We start from the raw sequence: 16,179 nt of genomic DNA on the forward strand, positions 1-16,179 counted from the left end.
CACATATCACAGGATTCCAAGTTTCTTCAACCAAGTACTCACTTTACTAATCCGGTCTCTTCTTATTTTAATTCCCTGATTTCTCTTCCCTTACGGACACTCAGTTTTCTTCCTCGATCGAAAATACCTTTCTAGCCTGTCTTCATTGTTTTTCTCTCATTGCTTCTCTGTGTTCAATTTATTCTAATACAATGGCATCAACTTCTACCACCTCTGGTCCAACAGAGAGGGAGAATGCAAACACTTGTCAGGGAGTGGCGCCATCTTCATCTTCTTCTTCATCATCGTCTCGAAGCTTGTTTTCATGTTGCTTTGATTGGGTTTCTCCCTTTCTTTCATGGCGTTCAATGGAATTCAATTCCATGGCATCTACTTCGGGTACCACTGGCTGTATCCCAGAAAATGAGGGTCTTATGGGTGCTTTCCATGATATCGCACCGTATTCATCTACTTCAGGTACATCCTCAACGCTCATCCAAAAGCCCTCTTTTGATGTGTTCATTAATCATCGTGGACCAGATGTAAAAAGAATATTAACCAGCAGAATCTATGATATCCTTGATAACATGAAGATCACAGCTTTTCTGGATTCAGAGGAGTTGGAGTATGGCGATTTCTTGCCTACAACAATAGAAACAGCAATTCGTGGTGCTACCCTTCATATAGCAAATTTTTCCAGATAGATATGCAGAATCAGCTTGGTGTTTGGAAGAGCTATCATTAATGCTTAAAAGTGGCGCCAAAATTATCCCTGTTTTCTACTATGTAGAGCCTTCTGATCTCAGATATGTAGCTCATGGGAAAGGAAAGTACGCTGCTGCCTTTAATAAGCATGAAAAAAATTGTAGATATAAACCAGAAAAGCTTCAGGAATGGAAAAAGGTACTCTCCGAGGTCTCATTGTACAGTGGCGAAATCATAAAAAATAATGGGTACGTACTACACATTCAGCCTCCCTATCTTTACAAATATGCACTCTTTTTCATATCCATGTGATTTAACTTTGGCATAAACACCCGTTTATGTTTGATTTTTGAATGTTTTTCTTGTTTAGTGATGAGATGAGGCTGTTCAAGAATATTGTGAATATTGTATTGAAAGAAATACGGAATGTGCCCCTAATAGTTGCAAAACATCCAGTAGGTCTCAACGAAGCAATGAAAGATTTTGAGAATACACTCAAACTTGTCCAAAGTGATCAAGGTGTACAAATTGTGGGTATATGGGGTATGGGTGGTTGTGGCAAGACCACACTTGCCAAAGAATTATACAATAAAAGATCTTCTTCCATGGAAAGGTCTTGTTTTATTTTTGATATTAGAGAAGCCAAAGATGTGTTGCAGAACAAACAGATTCAACTCCTCAAAGGCCTTGGCGTGAATGAATCAATTGACAATATAGAGCACGGTAAAGCAATTCTTGCAAGGCATTTGAGATCTTTTAGGGTTCTCATAGTTATGGATGATGTGGATCATCTGAACCAATTGGATGCACTTTTACCTACAAAAGACAGCTTTGGAAAGGGCAGTCTCATCATTGTTACAACACGGGAACGTGAAGTTCTTACATCTTGGGGCATATGCTCTATATATAAAATGAAGGCACTTGATTCATTTAATGCCGAGCAACTTTTTTGTTGGAATGCTTTTTTACAGCCCTCTCCTCTCATTGGATTTGAGGAGCTTGTTAAAAAGTTCATAGAGGCTTGTCATGGATTGCCCCTCTCCCTCAAGGTATTTGGAGGACAGCTATATGGGAAGTCCAGCAAATCGTATTGGGAGTCTTTGTTTCATAAAATCTCAAGAATATTGTCTAATGATATCAAAGAAAAACTCAAAGTAAGTTATGATGATCTTGACAATGAAGAGAAAGAGGCATTTCTTGATACTGCATGTTTCTTTATCGGTGAAAAGAATAGTTTGGCAATTGAAGTTTGGGATGGATCAGGGTGGAGTGGTTTGTACAGTTGGGAAAGGCTTCTAAATAAGTTTTTGGTTGAGGTTGATGATAATAATTGCATCAGAATGCATGATCACTTAAGAGATCTAGGAAGGGAAATTGCAAATCAACATTCACCCTCTCGATTTTGGTTATCCCAGCATATTGTCAATTCTGACAAACAAATAGAGGTGAGGTTACTACTTTATTTTATTGTCTAAACAAACAATGGAAAGGAAAACATTTTCTGTTTAAGAAATTTATTGACCTGTAACATATTAAACAACTATTTAAGATGAAAGTCTTGCTAATATATTAAACTCAAACTACTATGATTTTAGATTGGTAGTTTGAAAGGATTTGTAATCGTCATTCTTCATAATTATTCTTTGACATTTCCATTTACTTAATGCTTAATCTTTCTTTTTGTACAAGACTCTAGACCTTTTGAATATACTGTTTACCTTGATAGAACTTACTATTTATGCTTTATGTATTTGAACAATTAATAATTTTTTTCCATTTTTATAAAGATTCTGATTGTTTTTTCTTTTTCAGAAAATAAAAAGCATTCGAGGAATTAAGGCTGCCCCAATTGAAATTGAAGAGCGGTTGTTGTATAAAGTACGATTGTCTATGTTTTCTGTTCGAATGATGTAGGAAAGATGTTGATTAATTACTGGCTTTGCTGAGTTTTGTGGTTGCTGATGGCAGGAAGAACACTTAAGTGGGAGAATTTGGTCCCTCACCCACTCTTTAGTTGGACTAAGGCTTTTGGTGATTAGAGGAGATTATTTTACTCAAGTAATGGGTGAGGCATCAAGAGAGCTGGTCTGGCTTCGCTGGTCCGATATTGGACAGAGAAATCTTCCGACACAACTTTCATTGAAAAATTTGAGGGTTTTAGAACTATTTAGATCATTTCAGTTAGAAAAGTTGTGGGAGGCTCAGAGCAATGTCAGTAGTCTTCCTTTTCTCCTCTACTAAATCTGTATTTCAATTTGTTTTATAATTGCAGTATGTTTGATGTATGTTTCCCTGGAAGTGTGCTGCAGGCTCCCGTGCAATTAAGAGAGTTGATTATTTCTGAATGCTATGGACTCCACAGATTCCCAAACTCAATAGGGTGTCTTAATCAGTTGAAAAAGATAGTAATCAAATCTTGCAATATAGATTGTCTGCCAGAAGAATTTTGCTGTCTGCAATTGTTGGAGCACCTCGAATTACTTTATTGTGGAACGCTATCATCACTACCCAACAGTTTCGGCGATTTGAGAAACCTGCGGTATGTTGATTTTGTTGCTCTTTGGTACTTTTGTCCTCGATGACAAGAAAGAAAAAAGATGATGTGTTGGCATACACGGACATACTGACTTGGCTGACGTGTTAAGTGTTTAAAACATGTTCTTTGGAGCCATGTTGGTGACACGATAGCTCTGACTTTGCATTAATATTAATGACATCTTTGGTTAATATGGCTACGGTTTAAAGGGCATATTCCTCATGATACTTATTGTATCGAACAAGTTAATGTTTTTCTTGGAAGTTGCATTTGGCGTTTCATTTGTTTTGTTTTGGAGTCCGTCAAACCCTAACGCCGTGTGAGTCACAGTGCCGCTGGAGCTACAGAGCTCGAATCAGTTACAGAGAATGGTGCGAACAATGGTTTCATTCAAAAGATTAACGGTTGACTGGTTAGTTTATTTGTTCAGTTTGCGTTTAACAGGTATGGTTCTTGAAACACATGATTTAAGAGATTCTGTTTACCTTGGTTCGAATTTTTTAGTTATGCAAAATAAAAATAAGGAAGTGGTTGTGCTTTATTTTTGTTTTTCATGACTGGGAAATTAAAATGTCTTCCGTTTCTACTGTTTCCGTTGCACAGTTAGAATCAGTTATTTGTTTTTCAGTTTACAAATCTTGTAAGTTAACAGGTTATTTAAGATGAAAACGGGATTCTTTCTGGGTGTGCATAAAAACAGATTGACAAATCAGTCTGTGAGAAGAAAAAATGGAGAAACACAGTGCCATAGTTTGAGTGTGAACAAAGTTCTAACATTAAAACAGAGAAATACAGTGCCGTGTTTTGAGTGTGAACAAAGTGGAAGCGTTAAACAGTGCCGTAGTTTAACAGAACCAGCCGAGGGTTTCTTGAGAATCAATACTCTGTTTTTGTTACAGAGTATATGAGGCTTCATTGAATTGAAACCATATTATTCAGTGTTTATTGATTTGAAGTCATACAGTACAGAGTATTTGAGGTTTTATTTGATTTGAAATCGTATTGTTCAGGGTTTGTTGATTTGAAATCATACTGTTCAGAGTATATGAGATTTTATTGATTTGAAACTATATTTTCAGAGATTGGATAGTGTTGAAGAATATTATTGCAAAATTTTCATATGTACAGACTGATAAAAATATTTTCGCTCCAATCCCCGATGGTTTTGTGACTGCAAGAATAAAGTGCATGCATAAAATCACCAGTGGTTGTAGCTCGAGTTGAAATATACATTGATAAGAAGAGGGGTTGGTGCTCCTTGAGGCCTTGTGGTTTCTAAAACATGTGAACTGAGTTGGTGCTCTTTTTGAATTAATATAAGGGATCTTCCGAGTGGTTTTTCTACCCCAAGAGGGTTTTCCACTCATGCAAAATATTGTGTTATGTTGCATTGTCGTGTTTCATTCTGTTTACTAGTGTATGCTCTGATACATCATATTCTAGTCCTCTTTATCTCATACTCTGTTTAGTTGGATATATGTAATGCAATATTGAAAGTATTTTTAATGTTTCAAGTTTGTGTAATATTTTTAATACCATTTTAACAAGGTCTGAATCAGATGTTTTAGTTGGTTCAATGGTATACTTTATGCTGCATTAATGTACTCCTTCAAAGTGTTAAGTCTCAGCCATCTGTTCACACTGTGAATTAAAATTGTCAAGATCCATAAAAGTATAACTCGTTAAAATTTTGTCACACTCTGATTCACCCCCCCCTCTCAGAGTGTTTTCCACTTCCAACAAGTGGTATCAGAGCATAGGGTCCCTCATATAGGTCTGTCCTAGGGATTGTTCCTGGTCACTTGGAAGTTTGTTTTATGGCTCAAACTCAGGAAGGTGCTTCACTTTCAAGAGCTCCTCTTTTTGATGGAACTGATTATGTGTTCTGGAAAATTAGGATGGAAACTTATCTCATTTCAGTTGATCTTAATGTGTGGAATATTGTGATCACAAAATATACAGTTCCTTCTATTATTCCTACTGATCCTGATGATAAAACCAAGTATGAGTTAAATGCCAGAGCCAAGCATGCTCTCTTATGTGGTCTCACTAAAGATGTTTTTGTTAAAGTCATGCATTGTTCTTCTGCTTATGATATTTGGAAAAAACTTGAAACCATTTATCAAGGGGATGCTAAGGTTAAGGAGTCTAAAATCCTTACACTCAAAAATCAGTTTGAATCCTTAAGAATGAAAGAAGATGAAACAGTAGCAAGTTATTTTCTTAGAGTTGATGAAATAGTTAATTCCAGAAAGGGTCTTGGTGAAGATGTTGAAGAAAAGGAGGTTGTCAATAAAGTGATTAGAACCTTGTTACCCAAGTTTGAAACTAAGGTTTCAACCTTAGAAGAAAAGAAAAGTTTTTCTACCATGACACTTGATAATCTTCAAAGCATTCTTACTGCCTATGAGATGAGGATAGGTAATAATCCTTCTTCTTCAAAAGAAACAGCTTTTAAAGTAGAAAAGAAAGAAGAACCTGATAGTGACGCTGAACTTTCAGATGCTATAGAAGCCCTTTTTGTTAGAAAACTAAAAAAGAAATATAAGGGCAAATTACCTTTTAAGTGCTTTAATTGTGGTAAAGCTGGACACTTTGCTGCTCAATGTCCTTTAAGTGATCAAAACAGCGAAGAGGAAAAACCAGAAAAATTCTACAAAAAGAAAATGTGGAATCCTAAAAGGAGATTTAATACCTTCAAGAAAAAGAAGAGTCTTTTTACTAAAGAAGACTCTGGAAATGAATCAGATGATTCACCTTGTGAAGGTGATGAAACTCTATTTATGGCAGAATTAGAAGATGTAACTAGCAAAACAGAAAATGAATTTGAAGATCTAGATCAAGGAGAAATAGATCTTGAAGGAGAATTGCTTTGTGCCTTAAAAGAAATAAAGAGGTTAAAGAAACTTGTAGCTTCACATGAAAATTCAAATCAGATTTTACAAGTTGAGTTAAATGATGCAAATTTAGTGACTTCAAACTTGAAGTCCCTTCTTGAAGAAAGAGAAAAGAAAATTGAAACATTAGAACAACAGTCCACAAAACTTCAAAAACAAATTGAACAGTATGAAAGTACAATACATCTAAATGATATCTTGAGCAAGCAAAAATTGCATAAAGATTTGGCTGGTTTAGGGTTTGATAAAGCTGAATCATCAAGACAGAACACTAAGCCTGCAACTAGAAAATCATTTCAGACTTCTAACAGAACAAAACCTTTTAGGTTTGGCTTCTTTCATGGATACTGTTTCTATTGCAATAGGTTTGGTCATAAGGTTAATACTTGCAGATTTCTGCAGCAAAGATCTCCTATGGTTGGGTACAATCAAGGATATGACTTTCCAAAAACAGTAAAGTGTAATAAGTGTAACACTTTTGGGCATACTACTTTACAGTGCAAAACAAAGGCAAGTCCTAATAAAATATGGAAACCTAAGTTTGTAACTGGTATTGAGCAATCAATGATAGTGCAAACTGCATTTTTCTCAAATAAGAAATCTTTATGGGTGTTGGACAGTGGCTGTTCACACCATATGACAGGAGATAGAAATAAATTTCTGCATCTTGAAGACTTTAATGGTGGCTTTGTACGCTTTGGGGATAATTCAGGAGCTTATGTTCGAGGTAAAGGTACATTATTGCTAAATGATGATACTCCTATTCATGATGTGTACTTTGTTGAAGGGTTAAAGCACAATTTATTGAGTGTCAGTCAAATTTGTGATAGTGGTTACAGTGTATCTTTTAGTTCTCAAGACTGTACTATCAAAAATAAATCTGGTAAAACTGTTGCTGCTGGTTTGAGAACAATTGGCAATGTCTATAGTCTTCTTGATTCCACTGACTATGAGAATAATGAAGGCATTTGTCTTATGGGTCAAATAGAAGAAAATTGGTTATGGCATAAACGCCTAGGACATATAAATTTTGACAATCTGGTTAGAATCAGTAAAAATCAGAATGTTAGAGGTTTGCCTATTTTGAATAAACCATTCAATTCAGTTTGTAAAGCATGTTTGAAAGGAAAGCAAACAAAAGTGTCTTTCAAACCTAAAGAACATTCTTCTACTAGACCATTACAGCTTGTTCACACAGACTTATGTGGTCCTACAAGGACACAGTCTATAAATGGTGAAAAATATTTTATGCTTTTTGTTGATGACTATACCAGAATGGTATGGGTCACTTTCCTTAAACACAAATCTGAAGCATTTGATAGGTTTAAGATTTTCAGAAAAATGGTTGAACGAGAATCTGATCTAAAGTTGAAATGCTTGAGATTAGACAAGGGTGGTGAATTCACTTCACAAGAATTCATTGATTACTGTGAAAGACATGGTATTAAGAGACAATATGCTGCTACTCGTACACCTCAACAGAATGGAGTAGTTGAGAGAAAAAATAGAACAGTCAAAGAAATGGCTCGCACAATGCTTAATGAGGCAAATCTACCAGACAGATATTGGAAAGAAGCTGTACACATAGCTGTTTACATTTTGAATCGTGTTCAAATCAGGGTAAAATCTACCTTTACTCCTTATGAACTTTGGTATGGAAAAGCTGCTTCTATCAAATATTTCAAGATTTTTGGTGCCAAATGTTATCTAAAAAGAGATGAAGAAAATCTAGGAAATTTTGAGGCTAAAACTGATGAGGGTATCTTTCTTGGATACTCTACTCACAGCAAAGCCTATAGATGTTTCAATAATAGACTGAATAAAATTGTTGAAACAATAAATGTAAGGTTTGATGAACAATTTTTGTTAAGTAATGATTTGCAGGATATTGAAGAAGAGGAAATTACTTTAACAAAGGTTGATCAAGTTCCTAAACCTGCAGAAACAGAAAAGAAAAATGATTCATCAAGTTATGATGAAGAAAATACAGAGAATTCAAATGCAGAGACAGGTACTCTTCATTATACACCCTCAAAAATTATAACAAAGAGACATCCTCAAAGTCAAGTTATTGGAAATATAGATGCAGGTATTTTGACTAGAAGAAGGGCAAAAACAACTGAACAAGCTCAATTGGCTGAACATTTTTGTTTGATAACTGATTTTGAACCCAAAAATGTTTCTGATGCTTTATCTAATGAATGTTGGTTAAATGCAATGAAAGATGAAATCAGTCAAATAGAGAAAAACCAAACTTGGGAATTAGTACCTAGGCCAGATGATAAGAATGTGATAGGAGGCAAATGGATTTTTAGAAACAAGCTTGATGAATCTGGGAAGGTTGTTAGAAATAAAGCTCGTTTTGTGTGTAAAGGTTATGCTCAGCAGGAAGGAATAGATTTTGGAGAAACATTCGCACCAGTAGCTAGATTAGAATCAATCAGAATTTTTCTTGCATACTCTTGCTTTAAAAAATTTAAAGTTTATCAGATGGATGTAAAAACTGCCTTTCTGAATGGTTATCTTGATGAAGAAGTGTATATGGAACAGCCGGAAGGTTTTGAAATTGCAGGCAAATCTGATTGTGTATACAGATTAAAGAAAGCACTCTATGGCCTTAAACAGGCTCCAAGAGCTTGGTACTCTAGATTGGATAATCATCTTAAAGCAAATGGTTTCACTAGAGGTGCTGTAGATAGCAACTTATATGTTAAACTTGAAGGTAATGATGTCCTAGTAGTTGTAATATATGTAGACGATATCATTTTTGGCTGTAATAATGACTCTTTATCCAAAAAGTTCTCTAAAATCATGGAATCTGAGTTTGAAATGTCTATGTTTGGGGAACTGAGTTTCTTTCTTGGTCTTCAAGTGTTACAACTTCAGCAAGGTATCTTCTTGTCACAAACTAAATATGCCAAAGAGATGATTAGAAAATTTAATATGACAGATTGTAAACCAGTCAGCACTCCAATGGAAACAGGCTGTAAATTGATCAAATCAGATGACTCACCTGCAGTAAATCAATCTGAGTACAGGTCAATGATAGGAAGTCTATTATATTTAACTGCATCTCGACCAGATTTAATGTTTGCAGTATGTCTAGTCTCTCGCTTTCAATCTGCACCTAAACAATCTCATTTGAATGCTGTAAAACGAATCTTTAGATATGTTCAAGGCACACTAGATTATGGTCTTTGGTATCCTCGCAATAATGACTTCACTCTTGTGGGTTTCACTGATTCTGATTGGGCTGGTTGTCTAGATGATCGTAAAAGCACCAGTGGAGCTGCCTTCTTTCTTGGTGATTGTCTTGTTGCTTGGCACAGTAAAAAACAAGATTGTGTCACTCTATCCACCGCAGAGTCAGAATACATAGCAGCCACTGCATGTTGCTCACAACTGATATGGATGTCTCATCAAATTACTGATATGGGTATTTCTACTATTAAGCCCATTTCAATCTATTGTGACAATACTAGTGCAATTGATCTTTCAAAAAATCCTATTATGCACTCTCGTACTAAACATGTTGCCATTAAACTTCATTTTTTACGAGATCAGGTGTTGGCTAATGAGTTTCAATTGCTGTTTGTTCCTTCACAAGCCCAAGTTGCTGACATTTTTACAAAAGCCTTATCTAAAGAAGTTTTTGAACGGTTAAGGGATAGATTGGGAGTATTTTCTCAATCTGCTCTTGTCTTCACCTAAAGCATACTTTGAGGGGGAGTGTTGCTCTGTTGCTCTCTTCTTTCCTTTTGTCCTTGTATTGAAAAAAAAAGAAAAAAAGGGGGAGAATTTGGTATTTGTTTTTACAGTGACAGATTGTACAGATTGGTATTAATTCATTTCTTTTGCAACAGTGAGTAACATCGGTATACAGTGACAGTATTTCATGTTTGACAGTATACAGTGATAAATTTTTCATTTTTGACAGTATACAGTGATAGATTGGATATTGTGACATTGGATATTGGCATTTCACAGATATTGGCATATTGGTATTCACTCTAGTATTTCATTTCTGACAGTGACATTGGATATTGGCATTTCACAGATATTGGCATTTCACATATTGGTATTCTTTTTGATTGACATTACAGACTTGGCATGTTATTGGCATTTCATTGGCATTACAGTGATATTACAGTGACAATTGACTTTTCAGGCATTGGAATTTCATTACAGTGGCACAAGCATTTTGGGTATTTCAGTTCAGTATTCTTGTTTGATTCAGATTGGGAGTTCATTATTTACAGAATTGCAAGTTCAGAGAATGTTGTTTTATACGACAAAGTTCAGTGGTGATGTATATTGCATTTGTTGACAGTGGAATTTCTTGCATTGTTTTTGATCCTTTCAGATGATGGCATTTTTCATGGCAATAATTGTTTAAGTTTTTTCTTTTTTTGCCATCAAGGACAAAGGGGGAGTTTGTTGCTCTTTGGTACTTTTGTCCTCGATGACAAGAAAGAAAAAAGATGATGTGTTGGCATACACGGACATACTGACTTGGCTGACGTGTTAAGTGTTTAAAACATGTTCTTTGGAGCCATGTTGGTGACACGATAGCTCTGACTTTGCATTAATATTAATGACATCTTTGGTTAATATGGCTACGGTTTAAAGGGCATATTCCTCATGATACTTATTGTATCGAACAAGTTAATGTTTTTCTTGGAAGTTGCATTTGGCGTTTCATTTGTTTTGTTTTGGAGTCCGTCAAACCCTAACGCCGTGTGAGTCACAGTGCCGCTGGAGCTACAGAGCTCGAATCAGTTACAGAGAATGGTGCGAACAATGGTTTCATTCAAAAGATTAACGGTTGACTGGTTAGTTTATTTGTTCAGTTTGCGTTTAACAGGTATGGTTCTTGAAACACATGATTTAAGAGATTCTGTTTACCTTGGTTCGAATTTTTTAGTTATGCAAAATAAAAATAAGGAAGTGGTTGTGCTTTATTTTTGTTTTTCATGACTGGGAAATTAAAATGTCTTCCGTTTCTACTGTTTCCGTTGCACAGTTAGAATCAGTTATTTGTTTTTCAGTTTACAAATCTTGTAAGTTAACAGGTTATTTAAGATGAAAACGGGATTCTTTCTGGGTGTGCATAAAAACAGATTGACAAATCAGTCTGTGAGAAGAAAAAATGGAGAAACACAGTGCCATAGTTTGAGTGTGAACAAAGTTCTAACATTAAAACAGAGAAATACAGTGCCGTGTTTTGAGTGTGAACAAAGTGGAAGCGTTAAACAGTGCCGTAGTTTAACAGAACCAGCCGAGGGTTTCTTGAGAATCAATACTCTGTTTTTGTTACAGAGTATATGAGGCTTCATTGAATTGAAACCATATTATTCAGTGTTTATTGATTTGAAGTCATACAGTACAGAGTATTTGAGGTTTTATTTGATTTGAAATCGTATTGTTCAGGGTTTGTTGATTTGAAATCATACTGTTCAGAGTATATGAGATTTTATTGATTTGAAACTATATTTTCAGAGATTGGATAGTGTTGAAGAATATTATTGCAAAATTTTCATATGTACAGACTGATAAAAATATTTTCGCTCCAATCCCCGATGGTTTTGTGACTGCAAGAATAAAGTGCATGCATAAAATCACCAGTGGTTGTAGCTCGAGTTGAAATATACATTGATAAGAAGAGGGGTTGGTGCTCCTTGAGGCCTTGTGGTTTCTAAAACATGTGAACTGAGTTGGTGCTCTTTTTGAATTAATATAAGGGATCTTCCGAGTGGTTTTTCTACCCCAAGAGGGTTTTCCACTCATGCAAAATATTGTGTTATGTTGCATTGTCGTGTTTCATTCTGTTTACTAGTGTATGCTCTGATACATCATATTCTAGTCCTCTTTATCTCATACTCTGTTTAGTTGGATATATGTAATGCAATATTGAAAGTATTTTTAATGTTTCAAGTTTGTGTAATATTTTTAATACCATTTTAACAAGGTCTGAATCAGATGTTTTAGTTGGTTCAATGGTATACTTTATGCTGCATTAATGTACTCCTTCAAAGTGTTAAGTCTCAGCCATCTGTTCACACTGTGAATTAAAATTGTCAAGATCCATAAAAGTATAACTCGTTAAAATTTTGTCACACTCTGATTCACCCCCCCCTCTCAGAGTGTTTTCCACTTCCAACAGATTTGACCCATTGCAGCAACTTGAGGAGATTATCAGTTTCTTTTAAGAACTTGATGCTCCTGCAATATCTCAATTTACGTGGGTGTAGTAGACTCATACTTATGTCAGATGATTTTCAAAGCATTGCAAAGCTGGAGTTTTTGAGCCTTTCTGAATGTACGCAACTGGACAAGTTGCCCCGTCATATCACAAATCAGGCGTCTTTGAGAGAGCTCTATTTACATGGTGTGAAGAGATTAAGGGAGCTACCAATTAAAATCGGTCAACTAAGCAGACTGTTAAAGATGAAGATAGGGAGTGACTTGTTGATAAGTCTGCCAAACTCTCTTGAAGATTTGTCCTTTTTGACTGACTTTTCAATTGAGGATTGTCCCAGCCTGGAATCTTTGCCAAGCCCTCTTGGAAATTTGTCCTCCTTAACAAATCTTTCAATTAAGAATTGTCCCAGCCTGGAATCTTTGCCGACCTCTCTTGCAAACTTGTCCTCCTTGACAGATCTTTTGATTGAGAATTGTTCCAAACTGGAATCTTTGCCGACATGCTTTGGAAACTTATTCTCCTTGACAAACCTTTCAATTCGTAGTTGTCCAAATCTTAAGCATATAAAAATATGTGAGTGCCCAATCACCCAAGTAGATTTTGGGGCAGCGTCTTTTCCATTGAGCAACCTGAAGCGGCTGGAACTATATGAAACACATGTGTGCAGGATTTCAATTTCTGAAGACCGTTATCCCCGCTTTAAGAGGTTAAGGCTTGTTTCTAACAAGCATTTAACAGAGATCGCAGCACTGCCAGTAAACCTTGAATGTTTGTTTTTATGGGGGTGTCCAAAGCTGGACGAGCTTCCGAGCTTTGCACGATTAACTTCTCTTAGAGAGTTTGAAGTAAGAAATTGTGACCAAATTGAGAAGATTGAAGGTTTGCAACATTGCAGAGGATTGGAAATATTGAGTCTACACACCTGCTGGGAGGTGCCGGGCATAGAAAGTTTGGAGCAGATGGAGAATTTGAGGAGGGTGGAACTCAGAGCAAACAAGGGATCAGCTTTTCAAAGTTGCATTCAAACGATACAGGTAATAAAACAGTAGTTTCTAGGAATAAAATATTTTAATTTATCTTCATATAGTTGTGCATTGTCTGACTGTTGTGCAAGGAATTTGCAGAAATGGCCAGAAGAAATAACAATATGCACACGGTTGGACGCTTATGCGTCCTCACTTGAAGACTTCTTCCAACCTGGTCTCTCTCCGAATCTCTATGTCCTTGACTCCTTCTCTAACCAGGATATTTTCTTCGAACCAGAATTGCTGCATAACCATTTCTCTAATGGCAATGCCATTATGCCCTGTTTTGTTATAAAACGCATTTATTCATCAGAAATTTGGTTGTATCATCGTAAAGACAATGGCTCTTATGGAATGTCTTCGATGGAGATTGGAGAAGGTAGATGGGCAGTGATAGGCGTCTTCACAAAACGTTCCAGATGGTTCACTGAAAATGATGCATTTCACTTCTCATATTTGGAAGGACGAGTACCAAGCGTGCAAGTCGAAAGAGGTTTGCTCGTTGGAGGAGAAGAGCAGAGACTAGTGGAGGCATTATTGACACTTCTACAAAGCATTTGTAGATAATATTTATTATTTTATTTGTAGCTATCAAAGAAGGTTATATAGGTGTTTTGTTATATTTGTTTGATTATATATTTGTATTTAAAATTAAATTCATTTATTAGTTGATAGGTTATATATTGTGAGTATTTTTAGAATCAAGTCAATCTTAAGTTGAGAAGTTGAACAAGAATGTTTTATGCAGTTGGAAGTTGCATCATTCTTGAAAACAAATTTAACTTGTAATTGTTTTGTTTTTAAAGCTTAGCTTGCAAACATCTTGTCTTGAACTCGAGAATCTAGGAGATTTAAAATCACGATATTTTTAGTTATATTGTTTATTGTGAATACATTGATGCAACTATAGATGAGTTACTATAAGAAATGTCATTTCAAATGTGCTCTAAATTTAGTTGCCATTATCTTGAGATAACAAAAATTATGAATTGATCATTGAAATGAGATTTTAGAGTTTTCTTCATTTATTATTAATGTATTTCTTGTAATTGGTGAATATATTTATAGGTACAAAAAATGCCTTCTTTAATATTATTGTAGCTCACTGCCAAATCTCCCTATTAATACAATAAAAAAACATAAAGAAAAATAGAAACCATTTGTGATAGATAACATATTGAAGAGGATTGCACATTTGGGATTAAACACATTTGATAAGAAAGGTAACAATGATATCTTTGTTTTATTACTTAATTTCCTCTATCTTAAGAAAATTGAAATGTATAATATTATAACAATTTGAAAGGTATTCTCATTTATAGCATGTGTCATGAAGTAACGCAACAAGAAATCCTATCAATGAAACTATTATAGTTTATCTTGTAGCGTCCTAAAATTGCGACACTTGCAATTTCGACTGCATTTGGGTCTTCACGATGGCGGCGCAACGTTGAACCTGAATGGAGACCTCGAAACCTGCTTGTGACACCAAAAATTGCATCTTTTTGCACCTTGGCATGATCCCTCCTTGCACCCTGCTGTCCCGGGAGGTGGGACCATGGCGCCCAGCGCCCTGGTCCCTAGCCCTATTTTGGGCCCGGTCTCCTTTTGGGCATCGGGTCTTTAAGTTTGCAAATTGGAAAATAATGTTTCTAGGTCGGCCTAAGGTCGGGAAAATCAGTCTCTCAACCCTAATTGACAAGTATATAAACTACTTTTCCTCTCCTAGAAAGGGAGGAAGGAAATAGGCAAGAGCAAGACGCGGAAGCGATATTCAAACATTCAAGCATTCAAGCATTCCTTCAAGCAATTGAGCATTCTAAGTCTCCATTCAAGGCTAGGTGTTGCATTCAAGACAAGGATTCAACCATTGAAGAGGAGATCACATACAACATACAACATACTACATACATTACACCTTCGCATGTAAGAATACAAACATTCTTACAACAAGGTACCAGTACTCGTTTACATTACAAACATTTACATTTACAGCATTCTCATTTCTTGGTTAATTCCAAAACTGGGGTTTGACCTAAAGGCAAACCCCTAATCCCTAACCCCCCAATCGTCCTCTCTTTTCTATGTGTAGGTTGGAGGTACGCGGCTGTAATTGAAGATCTGGAATCCTTGTGCAGAGACGAACAGATCCCCCTTCATTTCGCGGATTCTTCGGAGGACCGTGTGCACTCCGGGCGCCATTGTCCTGTCAACTTTCGCTCAAATTTGCAGAGCAGCACCGTCTCGACATTTTATTGTTAATTTCAGGTCCACAGCTTCATCTCGTATCCCTATCTCTGTTTATAAGTGAATCTTTCCTACTTTACATGTATTCCTAGTTCAATCATTCTATCTACATTCTTTACAAAAGAGGGTATCCTTGATGTCTCAACCCTTGAAACTCATTTAAAATCCAGTCTTCCATTGTGTGGGATTGGATCTTGTGGGTTTCAACCCCTCTTTTGAATGTAAAGTCTCTCCTAAGTGAAAACCATCAACCCTAGTGACCTCCCTTCTCTCTCCTTGGAGTTAGGGGGGGGGGGGGGGGAGAACTACTAGGGTTCGATTTTTCCGCTTTACATTTTGGTGAACCCGACGTGAACATCCTAATTCTGATTATTCATGGTTAGATCTGAAAAATTTGCTTCCTTAATTACATTTTTCATGTTTGATCTTTTGCAAATTTTAGAGGTTAATTGCATAAAAACCCTAAAATTTTCTTTTTAGTAATTAAGCTTGTGAAATGTTTAATTGTTAATGCTTGTTTCAGATCTACCCTTCTATTGCAAATTGTCAATTCATATTTGTGCTCTAATTCTGAAAATTAAGTGGTTA

At 35.9% G+C, this 16,179-nt stretch overlaps 2 protein-coding genes across 2 annotated transcripts; both read left to right on the top strand.

The window, feature by feature from the left end:
• The first annotated feature begins 377 nt into the window (after positions 1–377).
• Positions 378–11,445, top strand: LOC131858055 (disease resistance protein Roq1-like). The gene is made up of 14 exons (XM_059210944.1): positions 378–932; positions 1,055–2,129; positions 2,497–2,562; positions 2,653–2,895; positions 2,994–3,247; positions 3,873–4,120; positions 8,060–8,206; positions 9,068–9,155; positions 9,285–9,462; positions 9,682–9,776; positions 10,105–10,195; positions 10,286–10,426; positions 10,968–10,981; positions 11,190–11,445. The coding sequence occupies exons 1-14, from the start codon at positions 724–726 to the stop codon at positions 11,443–11,445; spliced, it is 3,105 nt and encodes a 1,034-aa protein (XP_059066927.1). The 5' UTR covers positions 378–723.
• An 840-nt stretch (positions 11,446–12,285) lies between these two features.
• Positions 12,286–14,028, top strand: LOC131875477 (putative disease resistance protein At4g19050). The gene is made up of 2 exons (XM_059219850.1): positions 12,286–13,353; positions 13,444–14,028. The coding sequence occupies exons 1-2, from the start codon at positions 12,334–12,336 to the stop codon at positions 13,909–13,911; spliced, it is 1,488 nt and encodes a 495-aa protein (XP_059075833.1). The 5' UTR covers positions 12,286–12,333; the 3' UTR covers positions 13,912–14,028.
• The last annotated feature ends 2,151 nt before the right edge of the window (positions 14,029–16,179 follow it).

This window comes from Cryptomeria japonica, chromosome 1 (assembly GCF_030272615.1).
Source record: "Cryptomeria japonica chromosome 1, Sugi_1.0, whole genome shotgun sequence".
In the NCBI taxonomy this organism is placed as follows: Eukaryota; Viridiplantae; Streptophyta; class Pinopsida; order Cupressales; family Cupressaceae; genus Cryptomeria; species Cryptomeria japonica.